This window comes from Oncorhynchus masou, chromosome 5 (genome assembly GCF_036934945.1).
Source record: "Oncorhynchus masou masou isolate Uvic2021 chromosome 5, UVic_Omas_1.1, whole genome shotgun sequence".
Lineage (NCBI taxonomy): Eukaryota > Metazoa > Chordata > Actinopteri > Salmoniformes > Salmonidae > Oncorhynchus > Oncorhynchus masou.
The window spans coordinates 18954160-18970932 of record NC_088216.1 but is presented as its reverse complement, the minus strand read 5'-3'; the positions used below and the strand labels follow the sequence as shown (position 1 = coordinate 18970932).

The window sequence follows — 16773 nt, the reverse complement described above, 5'->3', positions numbered from 1 at the left end:
TGTGTGTGTGTGTGTGTGTGTGTGTGTGTGTGTGTGTGTGTGTGTGTGTGTGTGTGTGTGTGTGTGTGTGTGTGTGTGTGTGTGTGTGTGTGTGTGTGTGTGTGTGTGAGAGAGAGAGTATAAGAGAATAGCAGAATAGAATCTTTCTTGATGAAAGAAAACAGTGCTGCGTATCCAAGGGTAACAGGGCGGGACACTGTTAGGCCTATTACCTTATTTCCTGCTACTGGTCATGGCAAACATTTCAAATCCCACCTGGCTGTTCTACGCAGGTTACTGTTTTTTGTCATGAATCTTGTTCTGGAGGCAGCTCTGCAGAGTGGTCACTAGCTGGCACAGCCACAAAATCTGATTTTAAATCTAACCGTAACCACACTGTTAACCCTAATGCCTAACCCTAACTTTAAATTAAGACCAAAAAGCAAAAAAGAATCAGTTGCAAAGTCAAAATTGTCTATCTAATGGGAAATTGCTCAGTTCTTACTCCAGGACAAGACTCGTGAAAATAAATGTCAACCTGCCTGTTCTACAATGATGACATGTCTTTGCACCAAAATGGTGGCACTCCTTACAACCTTTTGCCCCTAGCCTCAAACTGCTCAAATGTCTTTCCTTCAATCAAAATGTGCACACAAAACATGCACAAGCTTATCAGATGGTATCAGTGTGGACATCAAAGACTCCCACATTTTGTTTTGCTTTTACTTCAGCTGAAGTTACGTCAGTAACAATAGCAGGAAGTCAACCAGGTCTGTGGCCTCCAGCATTAGGTAGTTTCACCCATAGTGATTTGTCTATGTACAATGTGAGGAGGCTGTGTTTAATAGGGGTTCAGTCACTGATGTGTGTGCGTGTGCGTGCGTGTGCGTGCGTGTGCGTGCGTGTGCGTGTGCGTACGTGTGCATGCGTGTGCGTGTGTGTGCGTGCTGCTTTGATGAGTTTGTCCGAGTTGACACTGCAGAGGCATGTGACGTAACCTCCCTCCCTCTCCACTCCTCACTCTGAATTCCCCTTCTCTTCCCTCAACCCTCATCCTCCTCTCTGCCCCTCCCTAATGACCTACTTTTCCATTGAGCTGCTTTCGCAAGCTTCTGCATACTACAGCTTTAGAAAAAAAAAGGGTTGAAAAAAAGAGGGGGAGCGATGGTGGGGGGTGAAAGAGGGAGAGAGAAGGGAAGTGAACCGGTAGAGTCTATCTATACTTACATACACAAAGCACTGCGGTTTTCTACGGAATGTCACCATGAGTACATCCCAAACGGCACTCTATTTCCTATATAGTGCACTTCTTTTGACCAGAAATATATGGACTATATAGGGAATAGGATACCATTTGGGACATAGCCTTGCTATGACTGACTGGCAGCCGTGGCAACGTCTATAAGCTCAGCCAGAGGGGAAATGTACAAGCTAGGATAGAGCCCATAGCTGTCTGGTAACTAATCACCAGCAACCGGGTGTCTGTGTTCCTGAACTGATGCACAGAACACCATTATGTCTTAAGCTCTCTACTATATCTATAGATTCACTGATAGAAGATGGAGGAAGACGGAGGGATGTTATTCTTTTTATTACAGGAAATGAATGGTTAATGATTGTGGTGGTTAGGTTGTGGTGGTTAGTCAATGACTTGCATTTACATGTTTGCTTATTACGTCATGATTTGATTATTGTAATCATGTTAGAGGCTTGTTATAGAATGTAATATGTAATACACCTTTTAGGGTATATATTACCATATTCCCAATAGATTGATTATAAATGGACTTGTGAATGGCACTTGGAATGTTTCATTCATATTATTTCAGGTAATGAATGATGAATAACAGAACCTATAAATACTAGCTAGTCACTGTTATTCTCATCATGTAAGAATGCTTTGAAATATTACCACCGCAACAAAGTGACTTGTGGCTTTTGACAATGTTTGATTGATATTATTGTACATCATTTACTGATAACTTACTCATAATTGCTAACAGTCTATTTATAACGTTTATCACGTAACCATACTGTGAAATATCATCTTGTTCCTGACATCCCAGTGAAAGGAAGCACTTGTGCTGTTTCTTACCTCCACAGCATGTTCCAACTGAGGTGCCAACCGACTCAAATTCCTCTAGAGGCATTTTTTTCTTCCAAGCTGTTATATAATTTGTTATCCGCGCCGTGGTGGGGTGCATTCTGGGACGGATCCCAGTCGGTCACGTAAAAGCCGTTACTGTTTCAGAGCTAGTGACCCTTAACGATCGTATACAACAAATCTAATCATGATGTAACAGGGGGTAAAAAATCTACACCTACCCTATATACTGTACACCACATATACTACATACACCACATACACCACATATATATATGTATGTATGTGGTGTATATACTGTACATTATATAGGGTGTATGTGTATTAGTAGGTGTAGATATATAGGACTTTACTAGACAATTTCGTTTTTATCAAGAGACATACCTTGTACAGCATAGCATCTATGCTGTTACATTACCTGACCTGAGACCAATGAGCTCACAGTAATAACTCCTGATTACAGGGCTCTGTGGACAGTCTCATTCTGTAGATGTATTTCTTCACAAAGAGAAACATCTTTATATTATAGCTGATTCGGTGATTATAAATAGAAACTGTGAATTGTGTGGATATTTCCATAACAGCCTAAACCTACTGTAAAAATATATATTATGTAACTTTGTAAGATGTGTGAATTACATGTAGCAGCCCTTTCCTGCAGTCAAATGACCTTAGTGGCCTCATGGGTGGAAAGTTATTCCTATTTTTCATAATTCATAAACATTATTTTTTAAACGCAGCCGAAAATCCGGTGTTTCTATGTCAAACGGTTTTGTTATGTTTCAGTCTTCTGTGATGTGTAATATTGGGATGCAAACTCCAAATGTAATACATTTCAACTGTGTGTCTGACATGGTATAGATGTCTTCTTGTTTTTGAGCCCATAACCATGTGTGCGAGGTGTGTACTTTTGTTTCAAGAAAAGAAGCACCATGTCTGACCCTGATTTAACCCACTGCAGTAAAAGGTTTATACTATTTCCAAATGAGTTTACATGGATATTTCCATAACAGGAAGCCTGAGCCTATAGTGTACTACATTATAACTGTGTTCGGCATATTAGTTTATCAAGAGACAGATGATACACTGTAGCCACACTATTATATAAACTGAACCCAAAAGTTTTCTGCAAAATGTTGAGGAGCAAAAGCCTCTCACCCATTATGTGATTACTGACTAGAGTGTGAGAGTGTGTAGTAGCTTAGTGTGTGTTTATTTGTTGTACTCAGGACTCTGCCGCCCGGCGGCTTGTGTGTGTGTGTGTCCGTTGGTGGAGTTTAGAGTTTATGACATGAGTAAGTAGGTCACCACGGTTACGTCATGGATGTTAGATTCCGGTGCCCTAACTGGCATGGCCGTTGGGACACAGTGTGTGTGTGTGGGTGTGTGTGTGTGCGTGTGTGTGTGTGTGTGTGTGTGTGTATTTCTGGCCGTTGGGACACAGTGTGCTTGTGTGTCACACTGATGCTCCTCACATTACTATTAATCCTCTTTGCCAGGAAAGATGGGAGGGAGGAAGGAGAGGAAAGAAGGAGAGGAGATGGGGAACACTAGAATACTGAAGCTATTTGTGTTTGTATCTGTGTAGATTTTGACGGCCTCGTTTTAAAAGTTTTGTTCGGTATAGTACTGGACGAAGGGAGGAAGGGACAGAGGAGAAGAGGGGAGGAACAGAGTTGTAGCTGTGTTTATAGGACTACAGGACAGAGTCGTAATGATCAGTGTGTTCTGTGCTATGATATGTCCTATAATAAATCATATTTTGGGGAGTTTTCTACATGTTTATGTTTTATATGTCATATAATGTATGTCTACTTTTAAACTGCATAAGTCATCTGCCAACTTGATTGAAATATATTTTTTCCCCTCAATTTCAACGGTGTTCCATTTATGACCATTTTATCATGTGTGTGAATTATGTTTCACCATTAGACCAGAAAGAGCACAACAAAAGTTTTAAAAAATCACATGAAACAATACTTTTAATTTATGTTTTTTTCAACATCCTTTTATTTTTCAATGTTTTCAATCTTTCAACAATCAGAATGAGTTGTTGTCATTATAACCATTGCATTAACCATTTCTGGAAAATCAATTTCCTTAACCATCCGGCAAACCACAAACGTTGAACAATATCACAGAGTACAAATGTCAAGGGATCGGGACATGGGTAAAATACATACATTACAGTATCACAATCAGGAAGATACAAGGGGACGGAAAAAACACACAATAACCCCCCAAAAGAACTGAATCAAATAGAAAATAATAATAATAACAGTATCCAAGAGAGAGAGAGAGAACTATACATTTATACAGAACGGCCAGTAGGCAGGCACGTGGATGTGAGACGTTTAACTAGTACAGCCTGTATGATCCACAGCTGATAAAGCAACTCAATGTAAAGGCCAAGATTGGGGATTGGTTCTTTTGACCTATGAAAAGTAGAGGCACCTTTGAGTGAGAAGAGAGTAGTTTTCCCCATTGCTTCTCAAGTGCAATTACTACTTGATTCCTATGATCCGTACGTCTAATGAATTGAGAATTTGTTGCGCTCTGGATTGCAATGTGCTTTTGTATTCAGGGTTTTACCGTTCAAAAAGTGTAGTGTGTAGTCTTGTGATATGTTCGTAACTGGCCTTAACAGGGGCTTTCTGTGTGTGTGTGTGTGTGTGTGTGTGTGTGTGTGTGTGTGTGTGTGTGTGTGTGTGTGTGTGTGTGTGTGTGTGTGTGTGTGTGTGTGTGTGTGTGTGTGTGTAAGAGGTCAGTAAAAGGTCAATTGACTAGTGACATGGAATCTAAAAGAAAGAGTTTCTTGCAGCGGTGGTTCATACAGACATTTTTTAAGAAAACAACTTGAGGCATTTCATTGACATTGAGAACGGACTGTACAAAAACTTTCTCACAAGGACAAACTGATATCTTCTCTTTTTCCACTTCCATTTCTTCTTGTTATTTTTTTGTTGTTTTTCATTTTTTTCTTTGTAAAATATATTTAAATATATGTACATTTTATATATCACAGTTATTTACAATCCAAGTGCTTGAAAAATGATTGGGTGTCCTATTCTGCATAAAGCAGGGATAGGTGTTTATTAAGTAACGGAAACTGGTACAGCTGTTTTGTTGGTGGGGAGGAAGAATGGAACTCATTGTCAGGGGGGTTGGACGTGTTTCTTTGGTCATGGGAATGTTCCCAGAATGCCTTACCACCCACAAAGCAATTGGCCACTTGAGAGTTCAAACCAGAGCCTGAAAACAGCCTTCCATTTTAACGTTCATTCTAACCTTCCATTGTGATGTGATGTTTGTCTTTTCCCGAAGGAAACAAAATGTGAGTTCCATCCATTCCATTCCCCTCATTCTTTTCACTCCACCACATTTGCTGAACCAATAAGTGATCTATTATTATCATTGTTCATGGATTGGATAAATGGATGGAGTGAGGGAAGGGTCCATATAAAAACATGGCGACACAGTGAACCAAGTCTTTTGAATCTGTCTGTGGTGATTGTGAACATCACTTTGACTGTCCTTGTTATTATTATCATCATCATCGAAGAGGAGTGTCTGTTGGCATAGTGGTAGGTGAAAAGGAGCGAGACACCTGATGATGAAGCAAAACTGAGGTTGGTTGTTGGTCGCAGTATCTCAAAGAGTCTTTGGTGCTCCCTTATTCACACCTTTTATTCTTCCTCCCTGCGCTGGATCCTTTTTTGCATTCCTTCCACACCTCCTCTCTTTCTCCTGCTTCCCTCTGCTAGCAGAATTCTGACTCGTTCCCTGCCTCTTTGTTTTCCCCATTGCTATGGCCGCCATGTTGGTGGTTGCTAGGCAGGGCCAGGTAGGGATGCTGGGGATGAGAGGGCGGGGGGGATGTGGAGGAGGCGGGGCTTCTGTTTGGCACCTCCCCCTGATTGGACAGCGCTCTGTATTTCAGGCGGAGCTTGTGGGGCAGGTAGGTGGCCTGATCGTCTCCACTCTGACTCTGTGGCACCGCCATCTGTGATGTCGCCCTCTGGTTGTAGCTTCCGACCTCGGAAGAGGAAGATGACGGTGACTCGTCATCGCTAGTGGAACCACCTTCTTTGTCTGAGCTCCTTTGATCACCATCACTGGACGAAGTGTCTTTCCCAGATTGGGACTCTGTGTAGAAGCCCTCTCCGGCCCTGGGGCCGCCCTCGTAAGTGAGCACTGGGGGCTCCTCCTCATCCAGGGTACTGAGATAGGCGTTGTTGATGTGGTGCTGGTTAGAGGAGTGGCTTGACTTGTTGCCTTCTTCTCTACTGTGGTGGAGGAGCTCTGGGGCGAATCCTTCCTTGTGGCCGCCATCTTGGGTCTGATAAGGGCTGTACTGGCTTCTCTGTGTCTCCTGATGTCTTTGCTGTTCCTCGCGGGCTCGGTACCTTTGGACCTCCTCTGTGATGGTCTCTGTGTTCTCGGACTGGCTGCTTTGTTGGACCTGGGACTGTTGTTGTTCCATGTCCTCTGCTTGCCTCTGGTTCTGGCTCTCCATATAGGAGGAGCTGGGGGAGCGGTAGATCTGGATCACACTCCTCTGGGCTGGGGCCGCTACCTGCTGGGGTGCTGGGCTGGCAGACTCCTGGCAGTAGTTGTTCTGGTGGTTGTGATGGAAGTCCATGGCACAGTCGGCCTCTTGGGACCTGTGTTGGTGGCCACCGTTGAAGGAGATCCCAGTGGGGAGACCAGCATCCATGTCAGTGTCGTTGGACTCCATCTTGATCTCATAGCCCATGGGCTCAGGGCTGGAAGAGTCGTCAGACATGCACCCGTCGGAGAGGGATCCTCTTGGGGAGTATTTTGGGAGTGGGGTGTGGCGTTCCCCTCTGGTGGACTGTTCTGCTTCGGACGAGTCGGAGTTCAGCAGAGTGTTACCACAGGCACTGGAGTACCCGCTACTGGAGAAGTAGGGGTTACCAGCACTGGACTGTCCGTTTCCGCTGTTGGAGAGCTGCTGGCTCTTCTCCATGTAGGAAGCAGTGCTGATGAGGCCGAAGCGAAGCTTCAGCTGCAGGAGTTCCGTCTTCAGACGGCTGTTCTCATCATTCAGCGCCATCACACGGTTCTCCAGCACCATGTCGTTCATCCTCCTCTTCTCTCTGGAACGCTTGGCCGCCTCGTTGTTCTTGCGCCGCTTCTCCCAGTAGGAGGCGTCCTTCTTTTCGTCGGAGATGAACTCCCGCTTGCGACGGCTGGACATGCTGTTCTTTGAGCCGCCTTTGGTCTGGCGGCGCGGGACGTCATCGTCACCGGGTCTGGGAGAGAGTGGCGGGAGGCTCTCGCTGTAGTTAGAGTATGTGTCTATGTCCAGGTCGTTGTTGTTGTTGGGAGATGCAAAGTGAAGATTCAGGCTTTCCATTGTTGAGTCCTTTTGACCAGATTGGTGATCTGGCATTAAGGCCAAATGGGGGTAAGGGAGAGGACGAAAGTTCGCTGGAGAGAGAACTTATTTGTATTAGCTTTCTCTTTAAGTCGCAGGATCTGCAAAAAACTTGGGGTGATGTATTTGTGCTTCTCTAAGGCTGAACCTCATTGGTTAAATTATGTGACAAAGTATTGTGAAATGTGAGTTTCAAAGTAGGTTCTTCTGTATTCCTTGAAGTCTCTAGGATGCAGAAGTGAAGTAGGTCAGTTGGTCTACTGTAAGACTTTTTCTTGTAGGCTGGGATCGCTCACGAGGAAACACACTATAGAAAGAGAGAGAATAAGAGAGAGAACATTCATTAGTTACCATAAATACTATGCCTTCCCACTGTGACATACATTAGGCATTCAATATATTTCAATGTTACTGTACAATGGTGATGATCGAGACAGAACATACAGTCCTAGAAACTCATGATGTGATTAGTTCAGGGTATTCTTGAGTTCACATGACTTCAAAACTGCGAATCTGACACTTGATCCAAACTGCAATGGATCTGCCATCACTCATACACAGGCATGTCACCATTTGCTTGTGCCCAGAAAGTATACGAGCTACTATGACATAATCATAACATTATGTAAGAAAATGTTTCATCGTGGATTTGAATCTGAACATTCCTTTTGATCACCTTTCACAATCCCTCATTACTCAAAAGGACTTGACTTTGCTAGACGTAACCCTTATCAGAGTTCTGTGGAGGAGAAGGCGGGGTATTGAGGTGGGCCCGCCTGGGGGTATACAGAGAGGGAGGGTGAGTAAGGCAGCAGCACGACCGGTACACTTCCCACTCCACTCACAGGGATATAGGTCAACTCTGCTCAGAGGCTGCTAGGCAGCAGGTAGCCTAGTGGTTAGAGCGTTGGGCCTGTAACCGAAAGGTTGCTGGGTTGAATCCCCGAGCTGACAAGGTAAAAATCTGTCGTTCTGCCCCTGAACAAGGCAGTTAACCCACTGTTCCCCGGTAGACTGTCATAGCAAGTAAGAATTTGTTCTTAACTGACTAGTTAAATAAAGGTTCAATAAAATAAAACAAATAGGCTGTGCGGGTAAGGGAGGTTCTGAGCTGCAGTGTCTAAAGCGCTCTCTGTGTTGTGTAACAGCGCTGCACCAGACAGTCACATAAGAGGGCCAGTCTGACCTAGTGCCAGGGCTGTGGTTACTGAGCGACGGGCATTCAGGGAGGGAGAAAGGGAAGGAGCGCAAGCCATCTATGTATCGACCTCTAATAATGTCCCTCTATAACCTTTATCAGTTGCCAGGCAGGATATTTTTTGGTCTCTTATGGCACAATCTACAGTAATCCATCAAAGAGGTCAACTCAAAGAATCACTAACTTGTGACTTATTGCTGTGTCATAACAGTGGGCTGATGTCCTGAAGCTGACATATGACTTGTTATTCAACTGGCTGTGATTCCCCAACGGCACCAGAGGAGAGAGCCAAGGTCTCTTCTCCTTTATAAAATGCCAGCTAGAGAGCCTGCCAGGTATTACACAACCACGGTTAGTTAGTCTGTATCGAGTGCATTCTGTGCCCCTATCGACGGGAAACATTGCTCAACATCCCCTTTTCTCACAAGTCACCAACATCGGTCGGTGGTGTTGCTGCATAAGCAGTTCAGTTGACTCATCGAGATGTTACATAACGTAAATGCGCTAATTCTAGATCTGCTGCGCTGATGATTCAGAGACATTAATTATGCATCACTTAACAGGGCCGTGTGTCCTATCTAGATGTTCTATTTATTCACTAGAAAAACAGATCTGCGAGGATTCAACGTAATAATCTATCTAGGTCATTACTGTGTTACAATTACTAGTTCATTATTTTTTCTGAAGCAACTCCCTGAGCCAACAAGACTGCATCAGTCAAAACATTGACAGAGTCCGTTGCCGTTTGTGATTCTGATAACAGATCAAACAGAGCGCTGAGGTAATCATGATGGCCTGTTCTGATTGGTTGCTGTCTTATTGATTCAAATTTTAGTCAAACAGGAAAACCTGTAGATCAGTAACAGAAGCTTTTGGTCAGATATTGTTATCTTATCTCTTTTTCTATAGATTCAAAATTGTTTCTAATGTTAGGTATTTAATCTGTTAATTTCTGGTCTTTGCTACCACTATCAGGCTACCACCACTATATCTAACAATAGCTCAAGTAAGACTAAATAAGGTCTGGTTTTATTTTTGGGATCTGATCTAAAGCTGTCTCTACTCCGTCTGTCACTGACACCCTAACTGAACTCAGCCCAAGTAGAGTACTTTCTAGCCACTTCATTTGGCTATAGAGCTTGTCTGGGTTACACAACCTGATCTAGTATCAACCTCATCATAACAACCTGACCTAGTATCAACCTTGTCATAACAACCTAGACCAAGTCTCAACCTCCTCATAACAACCTGACCTAGTCTCAACCTCGTCATAACAACCTGACCTAGTATCAACCTCATCATAACAACCTGACCTAGTATCAACCTCATCATAACAACCTGACCTAGTATCAACCTCATCATAACAACCTGACCTAGTATCAACCTCATCATAACAACCTGACCTAGTATCAACCTTATCATAACAACCTAGACCAAGTGTCAACCTTGTCATAACAACCTGACCTAGTATCAACCTCATCATAACAACCTAGACCAAGTGTCAACCTTGTCATAACAACCTAGACCAAGTGTCAACCTTGTCATAACAACCTGACCTAGTATCAACCTCGTCATAACAACCTGACCTAGTCTCAACCTCATCATAACAACCTAGACCAAGTGTCAACCTCCTCATAACAACCTGACCTAGTCTCAACCTCATCATAACAACCTGACCTAGTATCAACCCCATCATAACAACCTGACCTAGTATCAACCTTATCATAACAACCTGACCTAGTATCAACCTTGTCATAACAACCTGACCTAGTATCAACCTTGTCATAACAACCTGACCTAGTATCAACCTTGTCATAACAACCTGACCTAGTATCAACCTCATCATAACAACCTAGACCAAGTCTCAACCTCCTCATATCAACCTAACCTAGTATCAACCTTGTCATAACAACCTCATCATAACAACCTGACCTAGTATCAACCTTGACATAATAACCTGACCTAGTATAAACCTCATCATAACAACCTGACCTGGTATCAACCTCGTCATAACAACCTGACCTGGTATCAACCTCATCATAACAACCTGACCTGGTATAAACCTCAACATAACAACCTGATAACAACCTAGACCAAGTCTCAACCTCCTCATATCAACCTAACCTAGTATCAACCTCATCATAACAACCTGACCTAGTATCAACCTCATCATAACAACCTGACCTAGTATCAACCTCATCATAACAACCTGACCTAGTCATAACAACCTGACCTAGTATAAACCTCAACATAACAACCTGACCTAGTCTCAACTTCATAACAATATAGATCTAGTCTCAACCTCATCATAACAACTTGACCTAGCTTCAACCTCATCATAACAATCTAGAGTATGACCATTGTATGACATAATAATACTAGTTTACAGTATATCTTTCTCACAGTGGCAGCGCCCTTCCTCCTTTCCTCATTTGCATAATATTTTTAGTGGTTACACCTTCCAGGACACATTTCTCTGTCTTTTTTTCACAGTGGGAGACAGCCAAATAGGAATTCCCTCCTATTTTGCTCTGCTGTCTTTCTTTCCCCCTAAAGAATCACCACAGTCACCACATGAGCCATCTCTTTCTCTGTCTCGGTTTTGGTTTTCGCCCAGATACAATACTAGAGGGGGTAGTATGTTTTAGAAAAAAGTAGCGAGGGAAAACAGAAAACTAGAATGTCAGGAATGTCACAATGTTTCCACTCATCGATCAAAAGAAGGGAGAGAGAGCGAGCGCCATTGCGTGTCCCACTGACCTAAAAACGGAGCGCTGCGCATTTTCCTCTACCTCACTGATATGGTACTGGTACTCCCTGTATATAGCTTCATTCTTGTGTATTTTATTCCTTGTGTTTTTTTATTACTCTGCATCGTTGGGAAAGGGCTCATAAGTAAGCATTTCATGGTAAAGTTCTATCCGGGGCACGTGACAAATAAATGTGATTTGATTTAACAGAGCTTGCTCTCTGCCTTTGACTGCGTGCCATAAAATAGGTAAATAGAGCTGGAGAGGGAGGAAAATGGATAGGGGGGAGGGATTACAGAGCGCTCTAAAAATAGAGTGATAGAGAAGGGGTATTGGGGAGGAAGGCTGACGAGAAGGGCTTAGATGAATTCGATTGGTGGACACGACATTAAAGGAATTTTACAGACACTGCGGTACGTTGTAAAAAAACATTTTTTTTAAACTTGAATAGCCTACGTCAGCAGCGCAAAATCGGATTATAAAACCCCTGGTGATTGATACGCAACACGAATTCCTGGATACTCTATTTGACACCGAGAGGGGTCTCTATGCTACTCTATCTCTATGCAGACGATAAATAGCATGCATTAGAGACTTTAATTTAAAAAAATAAGCATTGACGTCAGAAGGCACACACCCATGTTCCATGTCAAAATCCGACATAACATATTTCATAGAGCTGTGAGGACCGGGCTGATGTGTTCTGAATGTCATTGTGACAAGTTTACAACGCAGAGCTTGCCTAATGCTGAAATATTAGCCACACCTACAGGTCACACACTGGAGGTCAGAGTGAGTACATTTTAGAGGTTGAATTCTCTCTGTAACATTGAGGTAAATACTGGATGCTATAGCCAAATTATCATTCCAAAGGGATAATACAAAGAAAAAAGCATTGAAGATTTTCAAAAGCCAGAATCACCCTTGTTTCCCACACAATTATCAAGCTGTAGGAATGACTCACTCACAGCTAGGATTTCACCACCAGCGAGTTTAGCTGGGGGGAGATGTTAAAGACGGATGGGAAATGTTAGCACAGCCAAAGCCGTTCTCAGGCGTTTCACCATCACCTTTGACCCCCCAAAGGCAAGACTGAGTAATGCAAAGCATCCCTTTTCCCCTCCATCTCCAAGACAAGATGAGCCACCCACATAAATGGACATGTGGTGGAGAGGCCGGTCAGGGCGCCTCCATTTTAGGTTCTGGCTTTGTCTTCTAAGAAAAGGCCCCTAGAATCTAGGGAGACATTCCAGGTCAACTCTGAGTTCTATATAAGCATGTCATCCTCTCTGTCACATGGGCTTGGGGACTAGGCTACCCCCCTTCTTTTCCATCTGCAACTAGGGAAATGCACTTTATTTATGTTCAATTTTCCTTATCAATGTTCTTATCAATGTCCATTTAGGATGTACTTATCATAATTTGAATAGGCCAATACGTTCCAACTGACCAATATAGATGGCACCAAACCTGTGCCAAACATCTCTAATCCCTCTACAACTTCCTACCCATAAAGATCTGTAATACTGCAACATGGACTTCTGATCTCCATTCACTTGCAATAAAATGAGGGTGTTGTTTGCTAGGTGTAAGTCCAAGCATCCTTCAAGGTTATAGCCTAGATTAAAGTACCCTAAAAGTGACTTCACTATCAGGCAGCCAAAGTGTTCAGCTGCTTCAGATTCCACAGAGGCTAAATCTAAGAGTGGCAGGAGTCAGCTATGTACTACGAGCCCCCAACACGTTTGCCTTCTAGTGTTTTTATATATGGCCAGCTTGTACCAGGCAGGTACACACTTTATCAGAATTCGGTCAAAGAGGCTGTGTGGCAAAGCCAAAGAAACGCCCTCCTGATTATGTTTCATGTCACAGTGAACCGAGTTGCAGACCAAAATGTTGCTCTGAGTCTTTCCACACATCCTGCTTTCCTCCAGTCTGAGTTAGACTGGTTTGACCATTATTCACATTGGGAAAGAAAGGCTGTTCTGTAAACAGACCAACTGGCAGCAGCCTAAAAGGCTCAGTGACTGCTGCTCTGCCGACGGAGGGGTTTCCCTCTATTGCATCATGTCCTGGAGTTGGACAACTCAAACACACAAGCCCTGTTTTTGGTTATTATCTTAATTACGCAATAGAGCTCGTCCCATTAAGATCCCATGGGAACAAGCAACTTTATAGACTGGCAGAAAATACCGGAATTATACCACCTGGTATAATTGGTGTAATTACACCTAAATAGGATTTGAGTGTTTTGTTTGAGTACAGATTTTGCAAGAAATATATAAATAGCAAATATAGTTGTACTGACTGGTAGATAACTGTAACGCATTCTGCTTAGGCTATGGGAAATCATGTACAGGCTAGTGTTAAACATTAAGCATATGACCGGTGAAAACCTCAGGGCACAAGTCTCGATTGGCAACACCTGCTTTTACTTTGCAACAGGTCAATTAAATACAAATAGCTCTAGATTTAAAAAAAAATGAAAAATATGAAAAAAGAAATACATGTGATATTCCTAATTGTTAAATATCAAGGCACATGCTTGCAGATCTTTGTCTATAATTAATTCTGCAAACTCCCCCCCCCAGCCCTCATGAAAGACCATGATTCTATTCATTCTCCTCCTCTCATTCTACTGCGTAGCTTACTAGTGCATAGCTATTATGTCATATGCCGTACCACCCCTCAGCCCCCCTCAAAATAACTCTATGGACTGCTTATAGATGTGTAATAACATGATTATAACTATCCTTTGTGCCAAAATTCCATGACATCTAGTTTTGACCAAATATTTATCACATAAAATGACTAATGGCATAGAATGGATGCAAACGCAAGACTTATACCTAGTAATCGCTCTTGTTCCAAGTTCCAGAGAAAAGCTACACGTGACGGCCGAACATCCTCGACAGGCACATGGAATGTCTGAGGGTCTGACTTACAACTCGACAAAAGGAGGTCACCGATAGGAACGAAATCAATAATGACGAACTTGCCTGCACCAATAGACAATTTATTGCACTGAAATAAAAAATAATGTTCTATTCGTTTTCAGTATACTTTGCCTATAATTAACCTAACTGTATATCATTAGACTTATCAAGGCTATTAATGACAACTTCATAAATAAAATATATGTCACACACCTGCTATTTAGATTTAGCAACATGTCAATAAAACAAATATAAAAAAAACGTGTTTTAAACTACAATAACTCCAGACAATGTTCTTCACAGAAAGAGGCCACCCACCAAAACGGTTTGATTTTCCAATCTATTGCACAGTGGATTTACTACCCATCCATTGAACAAATACCATGAGGGAAAAAACGCCCGACCTGACATTGAGCGCATTGAGCAATGTGAATCGGCTTCTCTTTACAACAACATCCACCACTTTACAATACAGTGCCTTGATTAAAACTGAGAATGTTCTAAGCTTGAGAAATATACAGTATGAATGAATACTTGGGAAAGGGAACTGGTTTAAAATAAACCACAGTGACTACAAATAAGTCAAAGTCACACATACAGTGGCTGTCTACCGGTAGGGGCGAGTCGCCCGCATGTGAACAATACCCATACCTAAAAGCATAAAGAGAATCTGAATCCGCAACAGTGTTGCACTTTTAAACAAATATCACATTCTAAATCATTTGTTATCCAGCATTCAAACCAATGGAACATTTTCGCACAGAATTAAGCACATCAATAGGACTCCAACGCACCTTTTACGAACAAGTGACGTGTCTCCAGCAAAAAATGCACAATGCCGGACACAAAGCAATCGCTTTCCGCAGTTGAAGTTGGCTCGTATCCTCTATTTCTTTCAACAGAAATGGTCAAATAGCTAGATGTTTCATTTGTCTGAGAGAATAAAAAAAGCGCTCGGGAGCAGCTCTAGCTCCTCTTACTTGCTCTGAGGTCAGTCTGTCTGGTTGTAGCTTACTTGAAGCAGTGTCTCCCCCTTTTGCATTGAGTCCCGACTGTTATGTTGGGCGCTTGCTCCAGTTTCTCTCCCTCTCCCCTCTAGAATGTGTGTTAGTGGGTCAGTGGTTGCGTAACAGCTCATAGGCTGCCTCGTCACGTCTTTTTTGTTGGCGCGCGCGCTCCCTGTTTGCCCCCACGGTACTGATACCTATTGCTTCGACCTGATGCAACACAATTTGGCAGGACCGGGCCACCGGACCAGTAGTATCTGAATTGACTAGCGCCAGACAGAATCAGAATGAGATTTCGGTCAAAGATTTGGTTAGGTTGCCCAAAGGGCGAGGTGAAGACAAATAGCCTAAAGCTTGTTTAGCCTCCCTGTGCAGTGTGTATGTACACGTTTTATTATACTTGTAAGTACCAGAAGTCCTTACAAGAATAGTAAACCAACAAAAAATCAGAGAAGTGAGGCCATTTTGCTTTACTTGCAAAAAATGATTTTAGGTTTAGGGTTTAAAGTTAGAATTAGGGTTGGGGTTAGGATTAAGATTAGGATTTAGATTTACATTTAGGGTTTGTGATTACTTTTAGGGTTAGCGGTTAGGGAAAATAGGATTTTTAATGGAAATCAATTGTTCGTTCCAAAAAAGTCCTCACAAGGTGTGTGCGTGTTTGTGTGCAAGATACAAGATTCTATACAAGATATGCCATACTATATGTGATTGAAGTGTATCATTATGGTTGTGTGTTATTATAGGTGTGTGTGCATAAAAAAACCCAGGATACATAGAGAGAGAATTAATTCAAGGATGATGTCATCGTTGTCTTAGCTAGCTCTCTCTTAGCTAGCTCTCCCAATCAACACCTGTGATTACTTTATGCCTCGCTGTATGTCTCTCTCAAATGTCAATATGCCTTGTATACTGTTGTTCAGGTTAATTATCATTGTTTTAGTTTACAATGGAGCCCCTAGTTCCACTCATCATGCCTCTGATACCACCTTTGTCCCACCTCCCACACATGTGGTGAACTCACTCATTATAACCAGCATGTCCAGAGATACAACCTCTCTTATCATCACTCAGTGCCTGGGCTTACCTCCGCTGTACCCGCTCCCCACCATACCCCTGTCTGCACATTATGCCCTGAATCTATTCTACCACGCCCAGAAATCTGCTCCTTTTATTCTTTGTCCCCAACGCTCTAGGTGACCAGTTTTTATAGCCTTTATTCCTCCTCTGTTCCTTGGGTGATGTGGTGATAAACCCAGGCTGTCCCCAGGCACCCTCATTTGTTGACTTCTGTGATCGAAAAAGCCTTGGTTTTATGCATGTCAACATCAGAAGCCTCCTCCCTAAGTTTGTTTTACTCACTGCTTTAGCACACTCCGCCAACCCTGTTGTCCTTGC

The 16773-nt window shown here is 42.7% G+C and overlaps 1 protein-coding gene across 3 annotated transcripts; it reads right to left on the bottom strand.

Annotated features, from left to right (window-relative positions):
- Positions 1-4073: 4073 nt before the first annotated feature.
- Positions 4074-15473, bottom strand: nfil3-5 (nuclear factor, interleukin 3 regulated, member 5). 3 transcript variants are annotated; one of them, XM_064962370.1, is made up of 2 exons: positions 15163-15473; positions 4074-7791 (listed from the first exon to the last, which is right to left on the bottom strand). In XM_064962370.1, exon 2 carries the CDS (start codon positions 7497-7499, stop codon positions 5844-5846), a length of 1656 nt encoding a protein of 551 aa, XP_064818442.1. In that variant the 5' UTR covers positions 7500-7791; positions 15163-15473; the 3' UTR covers positions 4074-5843. The 3 variants fall into 3 exon arrangements, with proteins under 3 accessions (XP_064818442.1, XP_064818450.1, XP_064818455.1); XM_064962378.1 differs by having other exon boundaries at positions 15349-15473; XM_064962383.1 differs by having other exon boundaries at positions 15384-15464.
- Between the last annotated feature and the right edge of the window lie 1300 nt (positions 15474-16773).

Coding starts and splice junctions, on each gene's coding strand:
- nfil3-5 (XM_064962370.1), bottom strand. CDS start 7,499: ATGCCAGATCACCAATCTGGTCAAAAGGACTCAACAATGGAAAGCCTG.